Source organism: Camelina sativa, chromosome 6 (genome assembly GCF_030686135.1).
Source record: "Camelina sativa cultivar CO46 ecotype springtype chromosome 6, ASM3068613v1".
Lineage (NCBI taxonomy): Eukaryota > Viridiplantae > Streptophyta > Magnoliopsida > Brassicales > Brassicaceae > Camelina > Camelina sativa.
The window spans coordinates 24,232,273-24,250,374 of NC_141885.1; the positions used below are offsets into that span (position 1 = coordinate 24,232,273).

General features: G+C 33.9%; 5 protein-coding genes, 1 long non-coding RNA gene and 1 pseudogene across 13 annotated transcripts; 4 read left to right on the forward strand and 3 right to left on the reverse strand.

Moving 5' to 3' along the window:
* The first annotated feature begins 1,234 nt into the window (after positions 1–1,234).
* On the forward strand, positions 1,235–3,559 carry LOC104792701 (nuclear transcription factor Y subunit B-1). Of its 3 annotated transcripts, none has more exons than XR_015559429.1 (5): positions 1,235–1,601; positions 2,321–2,450; positions 2,899–2,979; positions 3,055–3,183; positions 3,377–3,559. XR_015559429.1 is itself a non-coding variant. In XM_087453823.1 (3 exons), exons 1-3 carry the CDS (start codon positions 1,393–1,395, stop codon positions 2,983–2,985), a joined length of 426 nt encoding a protein of 141 aa, XP_087309949.1. In that variant the 5' UTR covers positions 1,235–1,392. The 3 variants fall into 3 exon arrangements, 1 of the variants encoding a protein (XP_087309949.1); XR_015559428.1 differs by having other exon boundaries at positions 3,055–3,115; XM_087453823.1 differs by lacking the exons at positions 3,055–3,183; positions 3,377–3,559 and having other exon boundaries at positions 2,899–2,985.
* A 257-nt stretch (positions 3,560–3,816) lies between these two features.
* Positions 3,817–5,737, forward strand: LOC147942955 (uncharacterized; annotated as a pseudogene). Its single transcript, XR_015560364.1, has 6 exons — positions 3,817–4,153; positions 4,246–4,392; positions 4,671–4,900; positions 4,987–5,140; positions 5,248–5,403; positions 5,489–5,737. The product of XR_015560364.1 is annotated as an uncharacterized LOC147942955 (transcript).
* Positions 5,738–6,138: 401 nt separating this feature from the next.
* On the forward strand, positions 6,139–7,049 carry LOC104792704 (glu S.griseus protease inhibitor-like). Its single transcript, XM_019246984.2, has 2 exons — positions 6,139–6,263; positions 6,700–7,049. The coding sequence occupies exons 1-2, from the start codon at positions 6,233–6,235 to the stop codon at positions 6,891–6,893; spliced, it is 225 nt and encodes a 74-aa protein (XP_019102529.1). The 5' UTR covers positions 6,139–6,232; the 3' UTR covers positions 6,894–7,049.
* Positions 7,050–7,056: 7 nt separating this feature from the next.
* LOC109133513 (salt stress-induced hydrophobic peptide ESI3-like) lies at positions 7,057–7,495 on the reverse strand. The gene is made up of 2 exons (XM_019246985.2): positions 7,343–7,495; positions 7,057–7,260 (listed from the first exon to the last, which is right to left on the reverse strand). The coding sequence occupies exons 1-2, from the start codon at positions 7,421–7,423 to the stop codon at positions 7,177–7,179; spliced, it is 165 nt and encodes a 54-aa protein (XP_019102530.1). The 5' UTR covers positions 7,424–7,495; the 3' UTR covers positions 7,057–7,176.
* Positions 7,496–7,956: 461 nt separating this feature from the next.
* LOC104792705 (calcium-dependent protein kinase 20) lies at positions 7,957–10,950 on the reverse strand. Its single transcript, XM_010518912.2, has 7 exons — positions 9,720–10,950; positions 9,467–9,610; positions 9,235–9,387; positions 9,011–9,126; positions 8,709–8,876; positions 8,395–8,619; positions 7,957–8,299 (listed from the first exon to the last, which is right to left on the reverse strand). Exons 1-7 carry the CDS (start codon positions 10,597–10,599, stop codon positions 8,219–8,221), a joined length of 1,767 nt encoding a protein of 588 aa, XP_010517214.1. The 5' UTR covers positions 10,600–10,950; the 3' UTR covers positions 7,957–8,218.
* Positions 10,951–11,297: 347 nt separating this feature from the next.
* Positions 11,298–17,650, reverse strand: LOC104792706 (putative E3 ubiquitin-protein ligase BAH1-like). 5 transcript variants are annotated; one of them, XM_087453825.1, is made up of 8 exons: positions 17,311–17,650; positions 16,302–16,452; positions 13,348–13,586; positions 12,755–12,999; positions 12,432–12,686; positions 12,182–12,319; positions 12,047–12,105; positions 11,298–11,696 (listed from the first exon to the last, which is right to left on the reverse strand). In XM_087453825.1, the coding sequence occupies exons 3-8, from the start codon at positions 13,550–13,552 to the stop codon at positions 11,591–11,593; spliced, it is 1,008 nt and encodes a 335-aa protein (XP_087309951.1). In that variant the 5' UTR covers positions 13,553–13,586; positions 16,302–16,452; positions 17,311–17,650; the 3' UTR covers positions 11,298–11,590. The 5 variants fall into 5 exon arrangements, with proteins under 5 accessions (XP_087309951.1, XP_010517217.1, XP_010517218.1 ...); XM_010518915.3 differs by lacking the exon at positions 17,311–17,650 and adding an exon at positions 16,723–16,830; XM_010518916.3 differs by lacking the exons at positions 16,302–16,452; positions 17,311–17,650 and adding an exon at positions 14,106–14,229.
* LOC147942956 (uncharacterized) lies at positions 16,769–17,699 on the forward strand. Its single transcript, XR_015559430.1, has 2 exons — positions 16,769–17,300; positions 17,396–17,699. It is a non-coding gene; the product is annotated as an uncharacterized LOC147942956 (long non-coding RNA).
* The last annotated feature ends 403 nt before the right edge of the window (positions 17,700–18,102 follow it).

Genomic DNA, 18,102 nt, shown 5'->3' on the forward strand with positions numbered 1-18,102 from the left:
ATGCTTTAGGGTGTCATAAAATAGCTGTGGCCGTCCCAAAACTGGTAAGTCAAAGCTCATTAAAACAAATTACACCGAGAAATAATCATATGCTGAAATTGAAAAAGTTTAAAAGATAATTAGGTTGTTACGTTTCTACAAGCTAATTTTCATCTTATTGGATAGGGTTTGGAGAATTCAGAGGGCTGTTGATTGAAACAATATGACAAGCAAACGCTTAGCTAATGGTTCAACGAGGGCTCGGCCTCCACCATGATGAGGTGAACTTTTTATTTATCTTTGGCTTGTTTTTGTAGAGGGAGTGATAGTTACACAACGAGACGAAAGGAGCATTGATAAGACAAAAGTCGCATTATAATCTGAGACACTCATCGCGCTCACAACTCTTCTACCATTGTCAAAATGTGTGCTTTAGCTTCTAAACTTCGCACACACAAAAAAAGCTTCTAAACCAATTTTCTATATTGAATTGATTATTTGATCAGTTTACAACGATTAACATCTAATCTTTTTTTTCTTTTTGGCTAAAGTATCGGAGTTGCTAATTTCGTATTGAAACTGCTTGAGAACACTAGTGCTTTTTAGAACCAAAAGTTTATATTTCTACACTCTTGACTAGTTGACGCTAACATAGTTTAGTTAGAACCAATCTCAACTCTAATAACAAAAATACAAGATCGTTGATGAGTTTGATTACACTAGCTAACTGATTTTTTGGTGTACTTTTTTATAAAAACATACTTCCTCTGTTCCTAATAAGATTGATGTTAATCTAGGCATTCTCACACATATTTTATAAAGTTAAGTTTTTAACTTTTTATTAATGAATTAGTTTATAAATTACTTTCTGATAAAAAGACAAAAAAAAAAAAAAAAAAAAAATAGAAGTCATTAGATAACATGCCATGTGGAGAAAAACATAAAGTAAAAAAAAATAATCTCAGTTTTTAATCTAAAAATCAATCTTTTAGAAAGAAGAAAAAAAAATCTTAAAACATCAATCTATTAGGAACATTAGTATTTATAATTTGTTTTCTTTTTTTTTTCTCAAATCTTTTCATTAGTATTTAATGACTTTGCTTAAATTTCTTATCAAATTATAAAAATTCCCACTTTATCAAATTGTTTTCTTAATTATCTTGTTATAACCAACTTTAATCCTGTTTATTGCCATAAATAAAAGTCAAGTGAATTTTTAATGTAATAAAGCTAAAAAAAAGGGTGTAATAATATCATATTTACAGCAGTCGTTCACCCCAAACAAAAAAAAAAAAAAAAAAAAAGCGTTTTCAATTTCCTCAAATTCGATTTCTCTAAAGCCCCTTCCTCTCCCTCTCCCTCTCCCCAAATCCAAGTTCTAGGGTTTTCGATTTCTCTGCGGAAGTTTTGAAAATGGCGGATATTAATACCCCTTCGAGCCCAGCCGGAGATGGAGGAGAAAGCGGCGGCGGCTCTGTTAGGGAGCAGGATCGATACCTTCCTATAGCTAACATCAGCAGGATCATGAAGAGAGCTTTGCCTCCTAATGGAAAGATTGGTAAAGATGCTAAGGATACTGTTCAGGAATGCGTCTCTGAGTTCATTAGCTTCATCACTAGCGAGTATGTTTTTCTCCAATTTTTTTGTTGAAAAGATTGAAGCTTTTGATATGTGAGATATAGTTTTTCTTAAACTAGCAACGGATTGAGTTTAGTTCAGAGAGTCTTGTGATGATGGGTTTACCTTAAAGCTAGTTGCTTTTATATGGATCATGTTTGCAGATTATTTCATCAGGCTTCTACTATTATGTTATATCTGAACTCTAATCAAACAAAGTGTTGGAATTTTTTTCGCCCTTGAACCGAATCGTTAGTTCTAGGTTGGTTTTTATGTAGCTGTTTGATTTCTGTTTGTGCAAACACATCATTGAATTTGTAACTGAATTATAATAGTGTTGTCCAAGAATTTATGTTGAGTAACTTGTGTTTATTTACCATCTTAGGCAGATATGAAGTAAATGTGCTTCTTGATTGATCCCGTTCGAAGATTCTTTTATCTTTGGGATCTGTTTGTTCTTCTCCTTTGGGTTCATTTAAGACAAAAGATATGTTCTTGATCACGCAGGAATTGTCTGTGTTGAATGCGGTTTACGCTTTGTTTAATGAATGTTCTGTTTCGTATAACATGAGATTCCCATCCCCTAAGTTATGATGTAGTCCCTCCTGCCATCTTAAGTTTTAGGTTCAGAAACTGAGTTTTAGGTTCATTTGCTGGTCTTCATGTTGATTCGTGGACTGTAATGGCCATTTAACTGGTATCTGTTACATTATGTGTTAATCAGGGCCAGTGATAAGTGTCAGAAAGAAAAAAGGAAAACTGTGAATGGTGATGATTTGTTGTGGGCAATGGCGACATTAGGATTTGAGGATTACCTGGAACCCCTAAAGATATACCTTGCGAGGTACAGGGAGGTATGTTGCTTTCACTCCCTAACCATGTGTTTTTAAGTCCTTCTTCAGGCTATGTTGGTAGTAACATGCCATAATATGTTTCTTCATGTATGTTCTGTGTTGACCATCTTTGCCAATATATAGTTTTTGAAGCAAACAAGATAAATCTAAATAAACCCTTGAGATGCATATTTTGCTTTGTTGAAATGTTTTAAAAAAATATAGACATTGTGGTACTCTTTTCTCTCTTATGCTTCAGCTGTTTACATACATGATAAAAATCAAGAAGTTTCGTAAACGTGTGACTAATTCAGTTCTTTTCATTCCCTGGGTATGGTTGCTGACACACATCTGCTGCTGCAGTTGGAGGTAAATAAATCACATACTCCATTTCTACATTTTTAGTTTCTTATTTCCAGAAGAGAAGTTCCATTTCAGCGTCTTATGTATTGTTGTGAAATTATGACAGGGGGATAATAAAGGATCAGGAAAGAGCGGAGATGGATCTAATAGAGATGCTGGTGGGGCTGTTCCTGGTGAAGAACTGCCGGTATGATTTTGACAAGTATATGCCATAACCTGTTTTCTTCCTAGCTCTGACTTGATGATTCTGATTCAATGACAGAGCTGGTGAAAGAAGTTGCAAGTAAACTCTCTAGAGATGAAGAACAATGCCAAAGGATCAAGTACGTAATTCCTCTCTCTATCATACGGCCTCATGTAAACAAAATGAAGAGCATAGTCTTATGTGCATGTAGGTTCTTTATCCAGCCTTCACTTATTAACAATTGAGGATAGTATAGGATAGTGAGACATGTCTTGTTTAATAGTCTTAAATTATAAAACAACTTCTACTTGCTGATCATGTGTTGACCTTAAATTGTTGTCTTGTTGTGACTGGATTCCAAAACGGTTTGACTAACGTGGAGTTCTCTAAAATGGTGCAGGGGATATTAGAGATCAGTGTGTTGTTTATATTTGAGCTTAGCTGATCGACGACCATTTTCGGGATTACTCTCAAATTCGGTTGTGTTAGTTTGAACATTTGGTTTTCCATTTCTGGTTTAGTTGGTTGTATTTAAAGATTTTTAGATGTGAGAACAGTTTGAATGAAGGAAAAAATTTGTCCATGGTATGTTCGCTCATTTGTTTTTAGTTCATTTCGAAATTTTTTCAAAAGGGTTATTTCATAGATATATTCCTTAATTATCATCTTAAAAAAAATCCTTACATTTATAATTATGTCCAGTAATTATCTTTCTTTTGTGCATATAATAGAATTTTACATTTAAGGCAGTTTGATTGTTTCAAATATATACTACAAAAGATTATAACTGCAAACAATAAATTTTCCTTTAAATTTGAAATCTTTTGAGAGAGTAATCAAATGCTTAAATCACGTAAACCATTTACAAATTTCAAATTCTTTTGTCTCTCCTTCAAAATCCTGTTCTTCGAAATCAAGAACCAAAAACAAGAACAATGGATCCTGAAGAAGCTAATTCATCATCGAGTACAATCATCATCCTTTGTTTTCCCTCCTATCTAAAAAATCTCTCTACTTTTCAAAAAAACTGATTATATATTTGTGGAATACTCTCTTTTCTCACTTTGCACAGCTGCAAGAGTAAAGGTTGATTTCGTGAAGCCGATGAAAGGTAAAGAGAGTAAACGGATTCATCGCAAAAGCTTGGCGTGGGACACTGCTTTTTTCACCAACCATGGTTTCTAACTCTATTCCCTAAATAAATTTTGTGAATAAACTTTTATAGTTAATATTATATTATTGCAATGATGTTGAACAATTTTGTTAAAGGAGTGTTAGATCCTGAAGAACTGTTTGGGAGCTTAAAGATCGACGAGAATGGAGTAAATCATACGCACTCTGTCACCACACTTCTTCCTACGGAAACTAATGCTCGTCCAAGTTTTGCTTGGGACAGCGCTTTTTTTACCGATCCAGGTCTTATCTTTTTACTTCAACTATGTGGTTTGTTTTCACATATTAATTATAACGTGTTCATCTTATTTTCATGTTTTTGGAAGTTGTTTCTATTATATAATACAAATGTTTTGAGCAAAACAGGAATTTAGTTTTGCAATTATATTAATTTGTTACTTGATTAGTCGATTATTTAAATCCTCATATATACAAAATCAAATCTTATAATTTAGCAAATGCATGATTTGCTTTGAAACTATATGTAATGAACGCTGACATTACCTATTTATGTGCTAAAGGTGTTCTTGATGCTGAGGAGTTGTCTCTTGTGAACAATGGTTTCACCAGTAACACACAGCTTCGTAAGTCTGCTGATTCGATGACGACAATAACTCAAGGAAGCAGATTCTCTGTGTCGAGCATTGAGTCTGATCTGTTTCACGATTTGAGAGCCTCTTTACGTAATTCATCGAATGTGAAGCAGCCTGTAACTCGAGAGAGCCAGCGTAAGTTACCAGATAGTAAAAAGGTAAGAATCCCAAGGCAGCTTTTTTATTCTCATAATTAATGGTTTTCTTTCATCTTAACATATATATTCTGATTTTGTTTGTCAAGAGGACTAAAGGGTACAACAAACAAAAAGATCAACCTTTGAGTCTCATTCCTCAACCAAAAGTATTTTCTTCTTCTTCTTCATCCTCCATCTCCAAAACTTTGAATCCTTGTCAAACTAGACGCGAGAAGAAATGTGTTGCCGCGAGTGAGCTCGGTGAGAACATGATTCATTTCATCTTTTTCATTTTTTTCCATACAACACAAAAAAATAAATATCAAAACACTTATAAAAGTTGCACATCTTTTTGTTTGAATTTGAAGGGAAGGGAAAACATAAGAATCATGGGTTTGAAGAACAATCTGCATCAAAATCTAACATAAGGTCATCGTATTCAAGTTACGCAGTCAAGGACTTGACAACGATATCATCCTCTGGTCTGAGGTTACCACTTCCAAAGATGTGTTTTTTTCGACTCGGTATGCTACTTCCAAACGAAATACGTTTTGATGGAAACGTAGCAAATATCTTGTAATGTAAGTTATTGTGATGATAAAGAAAAAGCTTAACTTTTGTTACAGAAGGAGAACGAAGAGAAAGAAAACAGAGAACCAAATGCTGTTGAAGCAAGCAGAAGAAGAAGACACAAGTCCAAACTTGAGACTTCTTCTTCTACACAAGATAACCGCAGCATTCTCGGGCAACGCAAGATGCGGAAGTAAAAAAAACGATTGATTCAATTATATGTTTTGCTGATTTGGTATTGGATGCGTTAATCGTTTGCGTGTTGAGCCAATGTTTCTTGTTGGATAAGTTATCTGTCTATTTATTTATTCTCTTTTTTAATCTTTTATGAATAAAAAAGGGTCTACGCTCTAAAAATCGGAGCTGAAAACGGTTGGAAATAAATTTTTGGTCGGATTGATTAGTTTCAGTCAATATATTTTGAACTGTTAACGTTATGTTGAATTTTCAAAATATCTTGTAAGATGTTACTTGAGATGGCATATATATAATTAATTCATTTTGTTAGGAATATTTATTAATGCTTCTACGCTGAAGTTTTTTTTTTCTTTAGTGTTCCATAGCTAATGTTCTTCTACTAAGTAAGTTTGACCAACCGCTTCCTGTTTACCAGTCACCATGCACGTTCTATCTAACAAAGAATATAAGGTACACCTAATTCTCAAAGGAAACCACAATGAAACTAACTTGACTATATATACAACATATCTCATCTGCATATATTCCTAGGAATAAGCTTAGCAATCATCATAGCGAAGAACATACACAAAAGAGGAAGAAATAATGGCAACCCATCAGTCGTGTCCTTATATTGGTTTTTCTTTCATCCTCAATTACTAGTTTTTTTTTTTTTTTTTTTTTTTCGTAATTTGACATTGCTACCGCCCTTGATGTAATTTTCGTTTTCATCTTTTCTTTTGCGTTCACGTCAAATCGATTAATTTTCCTAGTACTTCTTAGATATATATAGCTTCAAGTTACTGTTTGCTTGCATGTGTGTGTTTTCACAGTACATCTTGGCGACAAGTAAGAATTTGGAGGCTCTTTTACTGACATCGGTTTCGAAATCTCTACAATATTTACCCAAATACCCGATATATGGGCCGAGGGGCATAGTATTAGTAGGGATAATTATATATATAGGTTGTTTGATTCCATAATAACGGACCGATCGATGGACCTATTGATCTCTACACTTCCAAATGCAAATGATTTTTCCAATCTAATGTGGTTGCTTTGACCGGACACAGGAAAGAACTCATGGCCGGAGCTTTTGGGAACAAATGGAGACTATGCGTCTTCAGTGATCAAAGGAGAGAACTCGAGCCTTCAAGTTACCGTGATTTTGGTTGGATCCCCGGTGACTGGAGACCTCAGGTGCGACCGCGTTAGGGTTTGGGTTGATGAAAGCCGTATCGTCGTCAAAAACCCAACCGCTGGCTAAATATGCATGTTGACCACGATTACTATACATGCATCGTGCTATGAATAAAATAAAGAGAACGATCATGGTTGATGGCTTGGTCGTTATATGTAATAAATATTGTTTGCTTTGAGGCGTCCGACCATATAAATCCGAGTAATCGCGTATATTTAAGCAGCGTAACAAGCAAAAAAAATAATAGTGTTATTAAAGGCAAGAGTTTTTTTTTGTTACAAAAGTAATTGAGAAACAGCAAACGCTAAATCAGATCATGAAAACTACTGTACATAAGAGGATTACATGATCATCCGACAAGAACATAGATAGCGTAGATGATCCCAGGTATGTAACCAAATATCGTCAACAACAGACATATCCAGAACTCTACCTACATCAAATCATTATTTAAGTAGTTAATTATGGGTATATTCACTAGAAGAAAATTAATTAAAGATGTGATTAGTGCTTACCCCACAACCATATCGGAGGAAAACACCGACGGGAGGCAGAAGAATCGCGAGAATAATCTCCAGGAAGGTTTCTGATCCCATTCTGATGTTTGGAGACGATGAGAAAGTTAGAGAGAGATATTTTGTGTAAAGAAGAAACGATTGCTTCGGTGATTAGTGGGGGGTTAATAAGTAAAAGAAGAGTATCTGACACGTGTAGTGCTCGCAGTGTATCTCGTGACACGTGGATATGGATTCATAACCATGTGGCCTCTGTGTTACGGAGATATTCCACTAAAAAAGACAAAACACGTCAAAATATTTGGTTTTACTTCAAAACTGCTTTCGCTACTTCCACGGGATGTCACATATATTTCCAATTTTTTTCTTTTTTCTTTTGACAAGGATATATATTTGCAAATGGATCTTAGATTATCAAGTCTTTGATTTTTTTTTTTTAGTTTTTTTTATTTAGCAATACAGTTGGAATTTGCATTTTGGTTATAAATGATATATACTGTATAAGATAAAGTATATTAAGAAACAACTCACCGTATAGAAAAACTGAAACATGAAAGATCTCTAGAGTTTCAATATTTTAGAGAGTTTTACTTTAGATTGACCTACTAATTAAAGATATAACAACGACAATGAATATTTTTTGGTATCTTTCAAGATGTAACCTGTACAATATCTTTCTCCTACTTGACTGACACACGAGGGAGAGTTAAGAAATGAGAAACTTGTATACAAAAAAAATGCGGAATACATGTGGATAAAACCTGCTCAAAGAAAAACTAATGCAAGCTGCCCATCATATGTATCCCACAAAATGTTAAATTATGCTTAATAAAACAAAAAAGAGTGGTGGAATTTGGGGGTCATTGTTTTGTTTCTTCAACTCACCTTTAACCCCATTTTGCCAAAACCAGTGTCTTGCATCATGTCCACGAACTCGCTGTAATCTATTCTTCCATCCTGATCAATAACAACAATAGATAACACTATTAACCAATGCTTGCAAGTAAACTATAGCAAAGCAATATTGCAATTGAAGATGAAATTAAATTTACGTTATCCTTATCAACTTCGCGTAAAATATCGTCTAAATGAACGTCCGCTAAGCCAAATTGCTTGCAAGCTTGTTGGAGCTCGTCTCTGGTTATATAACCACTTCCATCTTGGTCAAAGTAAGAGAAAGCTGTGAACAAATGGTCTTCTTTCTCTATTTTGTTCAAATGCACCATCGCTGCTATAAACTCTCCATAGTCTATAGTCCCACTGTTATCTATATCCGCCTGGAATGTTCAATATTCCATATTATGTCATACATCAACCGATCATATAGTGCTAAAAAAGGTATAGTTAAGTAGAGAAGTGTTCTTACTGCTTGCATTAATCCTAATATTTCTGAATCTTTAAGGTTAGCACCAACTCTGTCCAAACCTTTTTTGAGTTCTTCCAGAGTGATGTGTCCGCTATTATCTGTATCTATCATCTTGAACATTTCTTTCAATCCTGCTATCTCTTCCTCTGACAAGCTGTCTGCTATTACCTGAATCAATACATATTCAGTATAAAAGTGTTTGTATTTAGTCATTCTGTACAGATCTATATAAAGATGCATATCTATGTCTATCTGCGCATATAATTTGGTTTAGATGATAGAAACATATTTAAAATGTTTACCTTGATAGCAATTTTCTTGAGCTTGTTCATGGCTGAAAACTGTTTCAAACGACTTAGGACAGCAGAATCAAGAGGTTTATCGAGAGCAACACCGTCCACTCGTGCCCAAGGATGACCTGCAACAGAAATTAACATATTTCTTAAAATCTATATAGATATAAGCACATAGCTCTGTCCTTAATCTTGTCAAAAGATACTACTTATTTGAAAACAGGAACACTAACATAGAACTTCATGAGCTGTCATTCGTTTCTTAGGGTCTCTGATCAGCATCCGCCGTACTAAATCTTTTGCGCTTTCTGATACACTAGGCCATGGTTCTGATATAAAGTCAAGATCACCTTTCAAAACCTGCTCGAAGATGCCTTGTTCCGTTTCTGACACATATAACATTTCAGTCAGTCTCTGCCATCGAAACATATATACTTGAACCATGAATCCAAAACTGTCTCTTACCATCCCAAAACGGAGGAACGCCACTTAGTAAGATGTATATAATAACTCCAGCACTCCAAACATCACATTCATGACTATAATGCTTCCTTAATACTTCTGGAGCCACATAATAAGGGCTCCCAACTACATCAGTGAATGTTTCTCCTGTAAGGCCAAGATATCACAACATAAGACAGTCACCAAAATAAAAAACCATTGATCCTCCTCACTCTGAATAATGTATATGAGATCTATAGCATTGGGGATACTATACCTGGTTTAAAGAAAACAGAGAGACCAAAATCAATAGTCTTGAGAGCAGCTTCTTCATCTCCACTTACAAACAAGAAGTTCTCAGGCTTAAGATCACGGTGCATCACACCTAGGGAATGACAAGCTTCTATAACACCAACAATGATTCTAGCAAGCTCAGCAGCTTTTCTCTCCGTATAGTGACCTCTCTGTATAATCCTATCAAATAACTCTCCACCTGCACATATCTCCATCACAACATGAACAGCTACTGCATCCTCATACGCACCAACAATTTGAATCACGTTTGGATGACCAGACAAATGATGCATTATCTGAATCTCTCTTCTCACATCTTCAACATCCTCAGGGGTCGTTAGTTTCCTCTTGGCTATCGTTTTGCAAGCGAGCTCTTTACCTGTCTTCTTATCCACGCAAAGAAACGTTGTTCCAAATTGTCCTTGACCTAATTTTCTCCCAACACTATAAATATCTTTGAGATTCTCTGTTTTTCTCCCAAGAACTGAGTCTATTTGTAGACCTGCGCTTGCCATACGTTTCATATGCGCTTCTTTCTTCTGCGGTTTCGAATTCGCATCTTCTTCGACGACTCTGTTCTCTGGTGGGACAGGTTTTGGTGGTGCTTCTTCGTTCGCCATTTTCACCGGTGGTGGTGGCGTGCTAGGGGTTGGCAACGTGGTTGGTGCTGAATCCACGGCTGCACCTCGATTTTGATTACTCTCGTCTCCCCCATTAACGCTCTTATCGTTTGTTTTTCGACTGCTCTCGTCCTTGCTGCTCTTAAGGCTATCGTCTGGTTTCTGATTCCGCCACACAGCAGCACTAACGGATTGTAAGAATCCATTAGCATTTAGATTCGGACCCACGCATGTGTTTCCCATTCAGATAATTTAACCCTAAATCACAAAACCTAATTTTGCTTTTTCTCTCTTCTCTCTGTTTTAGATTATATATTACGTACCTCTCCGACACGGAAAACACAAGTTACTCCATATCTAAGTTTACTGTGTCTTCAAAATCGACACAGCTGTCGGAAAAACCTGAGGTAATGAATCGACCGCCTATTAGCTCGAAGCTACCTTCTTCTGCACGTTTTCTGGAAGCGAAACTGTCGAGAAACGCCGTGGGATTGTAAAATTTGGTCGAAGGATTTGCTTCCGAGAAGATCTGATGAGAAGAAGGAACGAGAGAGAATAAGGAATTGATTCTGGCTTGGCCGTCCATTTTTACGTGAAAATATGGAAAGTTTTTACAGAGCCCAATTTTAGAAGAGGACTCACTTTTTTAACCTTAAACAATTAATTAAATTCTTTTATTTCTTTTTAATATATGCAAGTATGCAACGTTGAGTGATGATTAGTAGAAGAAAGAATTGCAAAGGACATGTAATTAATAAATAGTTTGATTGTGTATATATGAATATGCATACAGTATGTATGTTATCTAAATTTTGTCTCTTTCTTGCAACAAAATTAGTTTGTCACTTTGTCAGTTTCATTGAGTTCCTAAATTACTCTGACCAGTGACCATCATCATTTACCCTTCTTGTTTAAAATACTATACAATGTTAAAAATTGAATTTCAAGTAATATAAACATTTATTGTAAATAATCCCGGCATGTTTGAAAAAACTACTAGTAATATGTAAGCAATAACATCTTAAACATAGAAGTATTCACGCACAACGTGATATGTGTGCATCACCAAAGAAAAAAGAAAAAAACATCTCCTAATGTTGACATTTCTTTATATCGAATCAGTAGATCCAAACTCCAGAGTGCTATCTCCGGCATAGCAGAAATAAATAAAAGTGTAGTTATTACTGAATTTATTTTTATTTTTTGGTCATCACTTTTCTCTTCAAACGAACAATTAGTAACCGATCATATACTTCGTCTGTTCGTTCCAAAACATCTTCGACTGCTTCACCATCTCAGACCGTTCACTAATCATCCTCTCCTTCCAATACTCTTTGTTTCTACAAAAAAAAAAAAAAATCCTTCATCATAAAATCAATAGTTTTAAAACACATACTCTCATTATTGATTCTCGCAATATTTGATTTCCATGAAAAAAAAACTTTGAGCAATCTATACCACCACAAGAAAACTATAGATAGTTATGAAAGTCTCAATCATAAAGAATTCAAAACTTTAAGCTTTTAGTAACTTGAAGTACAAAAATTCTATCAAAAAAACTTCATTTTCTAGTAACGTAAGTAACAAATTATATTTTGTCAGGTAAATTTCACAATAGTCATCAGTTCAAAATTTATGGACACACATATATACTGATTTGGTGCTATCTAAAATTTGAGATTTGTCTCACCGTATCTTTAAGAGAAGATGCAGCTCGATCATGTGAACCGCTTCCGCGTAAACTCCCACCTACGCCAAGTAACAATCAAGTTCGACCTCATTCATAGTTAAATGAAAACAAAATGTTGCAAGAATCTAAGCAAACCTCTCTACAGATGGGACATTTGGAATTATTTGGTGCTGCTTTGATGCCTTGGAAAATCATTACAGAAGCAGCCGAGCACGCACATGCTTTACAAAATATGTGACCGCACTTTAAAGCATAGGGATTGAATACCGTTTCCTGCCCAATTAATCCACAAACAAATAGTTATAACTCTTCACATCCTGTGAGAAATGGTATAAATAAGTAAACTATATTTTGTTTGTGTAAAAGGTAGAGTAAGTTTTGTTACGAGGCAGATTGCGCAAGTTAGATCAAACTCGAGCTCTATTGAATTAGGCAGCATGAGTTGCATCATAGGTTGATCGTCGTTGAGATAATCACAAGAGACACGACCAAACGTTGAGTTCTTGAAGTTTCCAACTTTATCAAGCCCACAATTGAGATAAAAGGCTCCAAGTTCTATAAGCCAAGGTGAGTGCAAAAGCTCTATGCGCTCCGCTCGCATTTTCAACTTGAACTTCTTCCCATCCACTGAGCTATGCACCTGAAAACATTTAAAACCAGTTTTAAAGAGGTTGTATTTTTTTTCTTTCACATGCATTTACCTCTAACCTTGTCATATTTCTTGAGGATTTTACGGATGGCGATCGCATTCATGGTGATGTACTGAATCAAGATTTGACCCTCTTGGAGTAAAGCTTGTCTTTCGTCCGTGAAGCATCTGCGTAGACTCATCATGTATCTCTGCATCCCACTGGCTACATGAAGATGGAGAAGATGCCTCACTCTTGACCTGAAGCATCCCGCTATGTCAGAAGCTTCCTTCATCAGTTCCTCAAAGAACATCTCATCACACCCTGCATTGTAACACCATATCATTAACGTCAACCACCTAATTTTCAATAAAGAAAAAAACACACTCGACGACTTAACAATTTCACATTAAAAAAAACATCCTAAATATCCTGTTAGGATCCCACATTGAAAATAACTAGAATATACCTAATATAAGATATATGAGATATGAGATTTGAATCAGAAAGCATAAAACTTAACATGGTATTAGAACCTGATTTTAACCCAAGTAGAGTAATACAAAAGAGACATGAACTTATCAACTCATTCTCAATTGGTCATCATCTTTTTTTCTTTTTCTTTAAGCGTGACGACTATAAGGAAATTTAAGGGAGGGAAGTTATACATACAAGGGCAAGATTGGCATTGGCATGAATCAGACAGAGAAGTAGCCGATGAGATGATGTGTTCATCATTAGATCGTGTGGAGTTACATGTCGTCTTGCATTTCTTCAACACTTTCTTGAGTTTCTTATATTCTACATGACGACATTTTTCCAAGAACCACTCCTCTTCTCCACGTAGATATTCCGTAAACGTCTCTCCAAACTTCATCTTCTCACATTACACACAAATCTCAATCTTTATGCTGCAATATTAATATATGCCAATATGAGATACTTTCCAACCGAGCAAATAAATTAAATCAGTTAGGGATGACAGAATTGATCATATTGGAAAACATTGAGAAAGTGAAATTGAGTACGCCACAAAAGACTAAATTTCATATATAGAAACGAATTATTTGACTTTTTCTTAGAAAGAAAAAGATCGTAAAAAAAGAAAATTAGAGGAGATCGAGATATTTCAAAGCCAATTACCTTTTCTCACGTCAAAATCAAGGAATAAAATCAATTCAGTTAATTAAGAACAGCATTGATCTGGAAAATTCGACAGGAGAGCTTTGGTGGATCAGGAAGGCGATTAAAGTAACTCTATTCGCAATTTTTATCAAAAACAAAAAAAAAACTATTGGGTATTCGATTCCTATTTTTAGGGTTTTGTTTTGCTTTTTCGGTATTTTTAAGGTTTTTGTTAAACACACAAATATTTCAGCGAAGTTGCTTTGGTACCTCAATAGTTTCGTATTAAACGGCATGCCACTTACGTGTTAGAAGAGTGCTAGATACCCAAAAAAAACGCGTCAGAATTTGATCCCATCGCTGCTCCAACGAATTGTGACAATTGTCGAATATATTTTACTTTAAATAACTCTCGGAATATATTTTACTTAATATGGTTCCAAAAAAAAAAAAGGTAATTTTAGTCTGAACATGAAAGAATAATTATTTTTTCCAAAGAATATAAGATATATGAATTTTATTTCGTTATTGTTTACGCATAATATATATGCTTTTTGTCCAAAAATAATATATATATATATATATATATATGCCCTATACGGCTATACGGTACGTCTTTTTTTAATGGAACACAATTTTCTTTACATCAGCTCTGCAAACCTAAGGGGGAGGTATTGTTTTAGAATTTTTAGAAAGAATTTTAATGACTTTAAAAGTTAGGTAAAATATGTTGTTATTCAATCAAGACTTTTAAAAACTCTTTAAAAATTTGGTGTTATTGATTGTGGATTTGTAAAAAGTTATCTAAAATCTTGATAAATCTAGTGTTATTGGATTAAGAGTTTTATAAAGTCATTAAAAGTTTTATGTTATTCAAGTAAAACAAAAGAATCTTGGATTGTTAATGAATTCAAATTTTATGTTATTGGTTTAGGATTTTATATCATTTCCTTCATAACAAAAATCATGAAAACTCTTTCATCAAATAGAAAGATTTTACAAAATTAGAAAAAACAAATTATCAAGATTTTAAAAAACTTCCTAAACAATCTCTTATAATCCTTCATTTTTAACTTTCAATTTTCTATGATTCTAACAATCAGCAAAAACATAAAGTCATTAAAATTCTTTCTAAATCCTAAACCAATACCTCCCCCTAACTGATTTCAAATCATCCATATATGTAATTATTTGAGTCCTCTTCTAATATGGAAAGTTCTTTAAATCAGCTCTGCAAACCTAACTGATTTCAAACCACACCTATATTTAAGCATAAGAAAAAGAAAAAAAGCAAAGGTCACTGTGGGGTGCTTCAAAAGAACAAAAGGAAACTGATGAGAGACGAATGTGTGGATAGGGCCTTGGCTCTAGGAGAAGTAGACTGAAGACCACCTCCATCTTCAATCAAAAGAGCTTTGTAATCTTCTTTACCAAAATCTTTAGCAATTTCTACCAAATAGACATCAGAGTGCCTACTAACACAAACAAAACCCCAAGTGACAAAATCAAAATGCAAAAGTTCATTATATGTTGTCGATGATCAGATGCCATGGCTGGTACCTTAATAGATAATATGTCAAGAGGTAACTTTTTTAGTCTTTTGATATCTCAACTTAGATTTTGGAAATGTTTGTGTGAAAAGAATATATATATATATAACGTAATAATATGAAAAAACTTGATCCACTTGAAGCATATGTACCACCAGTGATTCTAGCTCAGCTACAGATTCAGGATCTTGGTATATTTTTCATGTGTTTTTTTTTTGCTATACATTCTGTTCTATAACTTCTTTGTTATATAACTAGCACATTCAATCTATTTTATGATGTTGGAGAGGGATTTTGAATGTGGAGAAACCTGAATTCGAGGCGTGTAGGCGCCAATTGCGTTCTGGTCCTGCTAGTTTTCAATATTTTTCAGACATACAAACCATTCATCGGATATGCTTATAATATTTCACTTATATTGGAACAAAATGTTAAATTCAAAGTTATAACTAAGTTTCTATTAAGTTTCTATACCAAAATGAGTGATGCAGAACATAAAGATAGGATAGAAACAAAACATATATGGTTGTGGGGAACACGCATAATATATAACATAATTGTAGTTAATGTGGATTCAATGGTATGAATTATGAAACAAAGTATAAATGGTGAAAGTTTTGAAACAACATTTTATAATAAATGGTGCAAAAAAAATGATTCTTATATTTTATTTTCATGAAATTTCTTACCGATCTGGTGAGTAGCACTAGGCAAGCATATTAGAATTCCCAACAAGTAAAGTTAAAGTTGTCAAGTAATCAGTTCTCGCACTAAAATTGGTATCATTACTTAGATGAAGTCTAAAAAATGCCTTTAAACTAAAACTAGTTTTTCTTTTTAAATGTCTTTTTACTGTAAACCCACGTACTGGTATATAAAACGACTAAAATAAATAATTCAACAAGAGTATGAATGAAGTTTCGAAAAATGAAATATATTCTAATTCTATACCTTTTCTTAGTCGTAACAACATGTCTTTCACAAAAAGGTGTAACTGATGACTATGATATGCTGCAAAGAATCATCAAGCTAGCCTCCACTTTTTCTTTTATGTTAAACGAACCTCCGCTTTAAACGATGGCCTTTGGTATTGGAACTTCCACTAATAGCAGAAATATATAGATGTTAAGAAATTATGAGTGGGTTCCTGATCACTTAGAGAAATGATGGGAGGCTATAGACCATATTTAATATTAAATTTCAATGATTGTATTGTAACCATATGTTAGTTTGACATTGACAAACACAGATATGTAAAAGGAATCGAATTCTTTGTTATGAAGAAATAATTGAAGAATTGAAGACATGCAATATATTTTTTAGAAAAATAGATAACAAGAAAGAAGAAGAGTTTTTTTTTTTCTTTCTTTACCGACGTCAATATATCTCGCATTGGTTCATTTCTTATATTTTCCAGTATCAGAGTAGCTAATGCGAGATTAACGCCAAACATAAAAGAGACAAAAAAAAATTCATGCTTAGTATCGTTGCGACGCCTTGCTTGTTATATTTATAGTCATGTTTGCCTTTTTTTTTTTAAAAAAATCTGTTTTGCCACTCTGGTTATTTATTACATTTCTGTACCATTAAATATTTGTATTATACTTTTACAATTTAATAAAGGTCTTAAGGTGTTTAAAAAAAAAAAAGAAGCATACAACCTTATCAGATTAATATAATATTTGGTATAACAAAGCAGTCTACGAACCTAGATATTAACAAAAAAAATAAGCAAAACATATGTAAAATATTTGTAAGTATGTGTTTTTATAACACATAAAATAGACTTTTATTGTCACATTAGTTTTTAAATACTTTGCAAGCAAAATAGACTTTATTTTGTTAAACTCAAGAAAACATTATAATATTCCAATGATTTTATCGAAGCTGAAGACTATAAGATCTTCGTCGATGCAATCTTCGACGAGGAAGAGATAAAAGGAGACCAGAGTAAGCTTACGTGTTTCTTTTTTGTTTGTGTGTTTTTTTTGTCTGTTTTAGTATATGAATTCAATATATCTCTCTTGGTTTTGAAACAAACTCAGCCTTTGGTGAATGATGAAAAAGACGAAATGGCTGAAGAGGTAATTCCTTTGAAAAGGAGAAGGAGTTTGCGCCAAAGGCGAGGAAGCGGTTGTAACAACAGCACAAGCCTTCTTAGCACATGCAGTGCCAGAAACCTTGTGGACGGTGAGGACGGTGCACTTATTATTCTCAACGATCATAAACGCCTGATTTTAGGTATTTTTTTCATGAGTGCAATATAAAACTTAGTAATCTTTCTTGTATAGTTTTTATGTGGTTGTGATGAGATGTATAGCTTTATATATATATAGAAAGAGTTCATTCCATCTTTTAACCCAAAAAAAGAGAGTATATATTTACTTTAATTTCTCGCTAGAAATAATTAGTATAACATATAAGTAGTTCAGTTTCAATAGTACTATTTTGGCCTAATTTCCAGAATAAAATGTATATATAAAAAAATATACGATGCAGAATGAGAATCATGAAGCCGAATAATAGCTTTTTGTTACGAGGAAATCTGACTCCGTTAATCTTTCGATGCCACGAACGGTCGAAGAAGAGGCAACTTTGAGTTTAAAAGTAAGATTCGATACGCAAAAAAAGAGTTTGGATGTGTGAATTATCAGCGCTTTTCGCCCAACTCATACAAATGCGTATACGTAAGCATATAATGAAAGTTTTAGTATTATTCCTGTTGAAAATGACGAACAATAATTCCCAACCA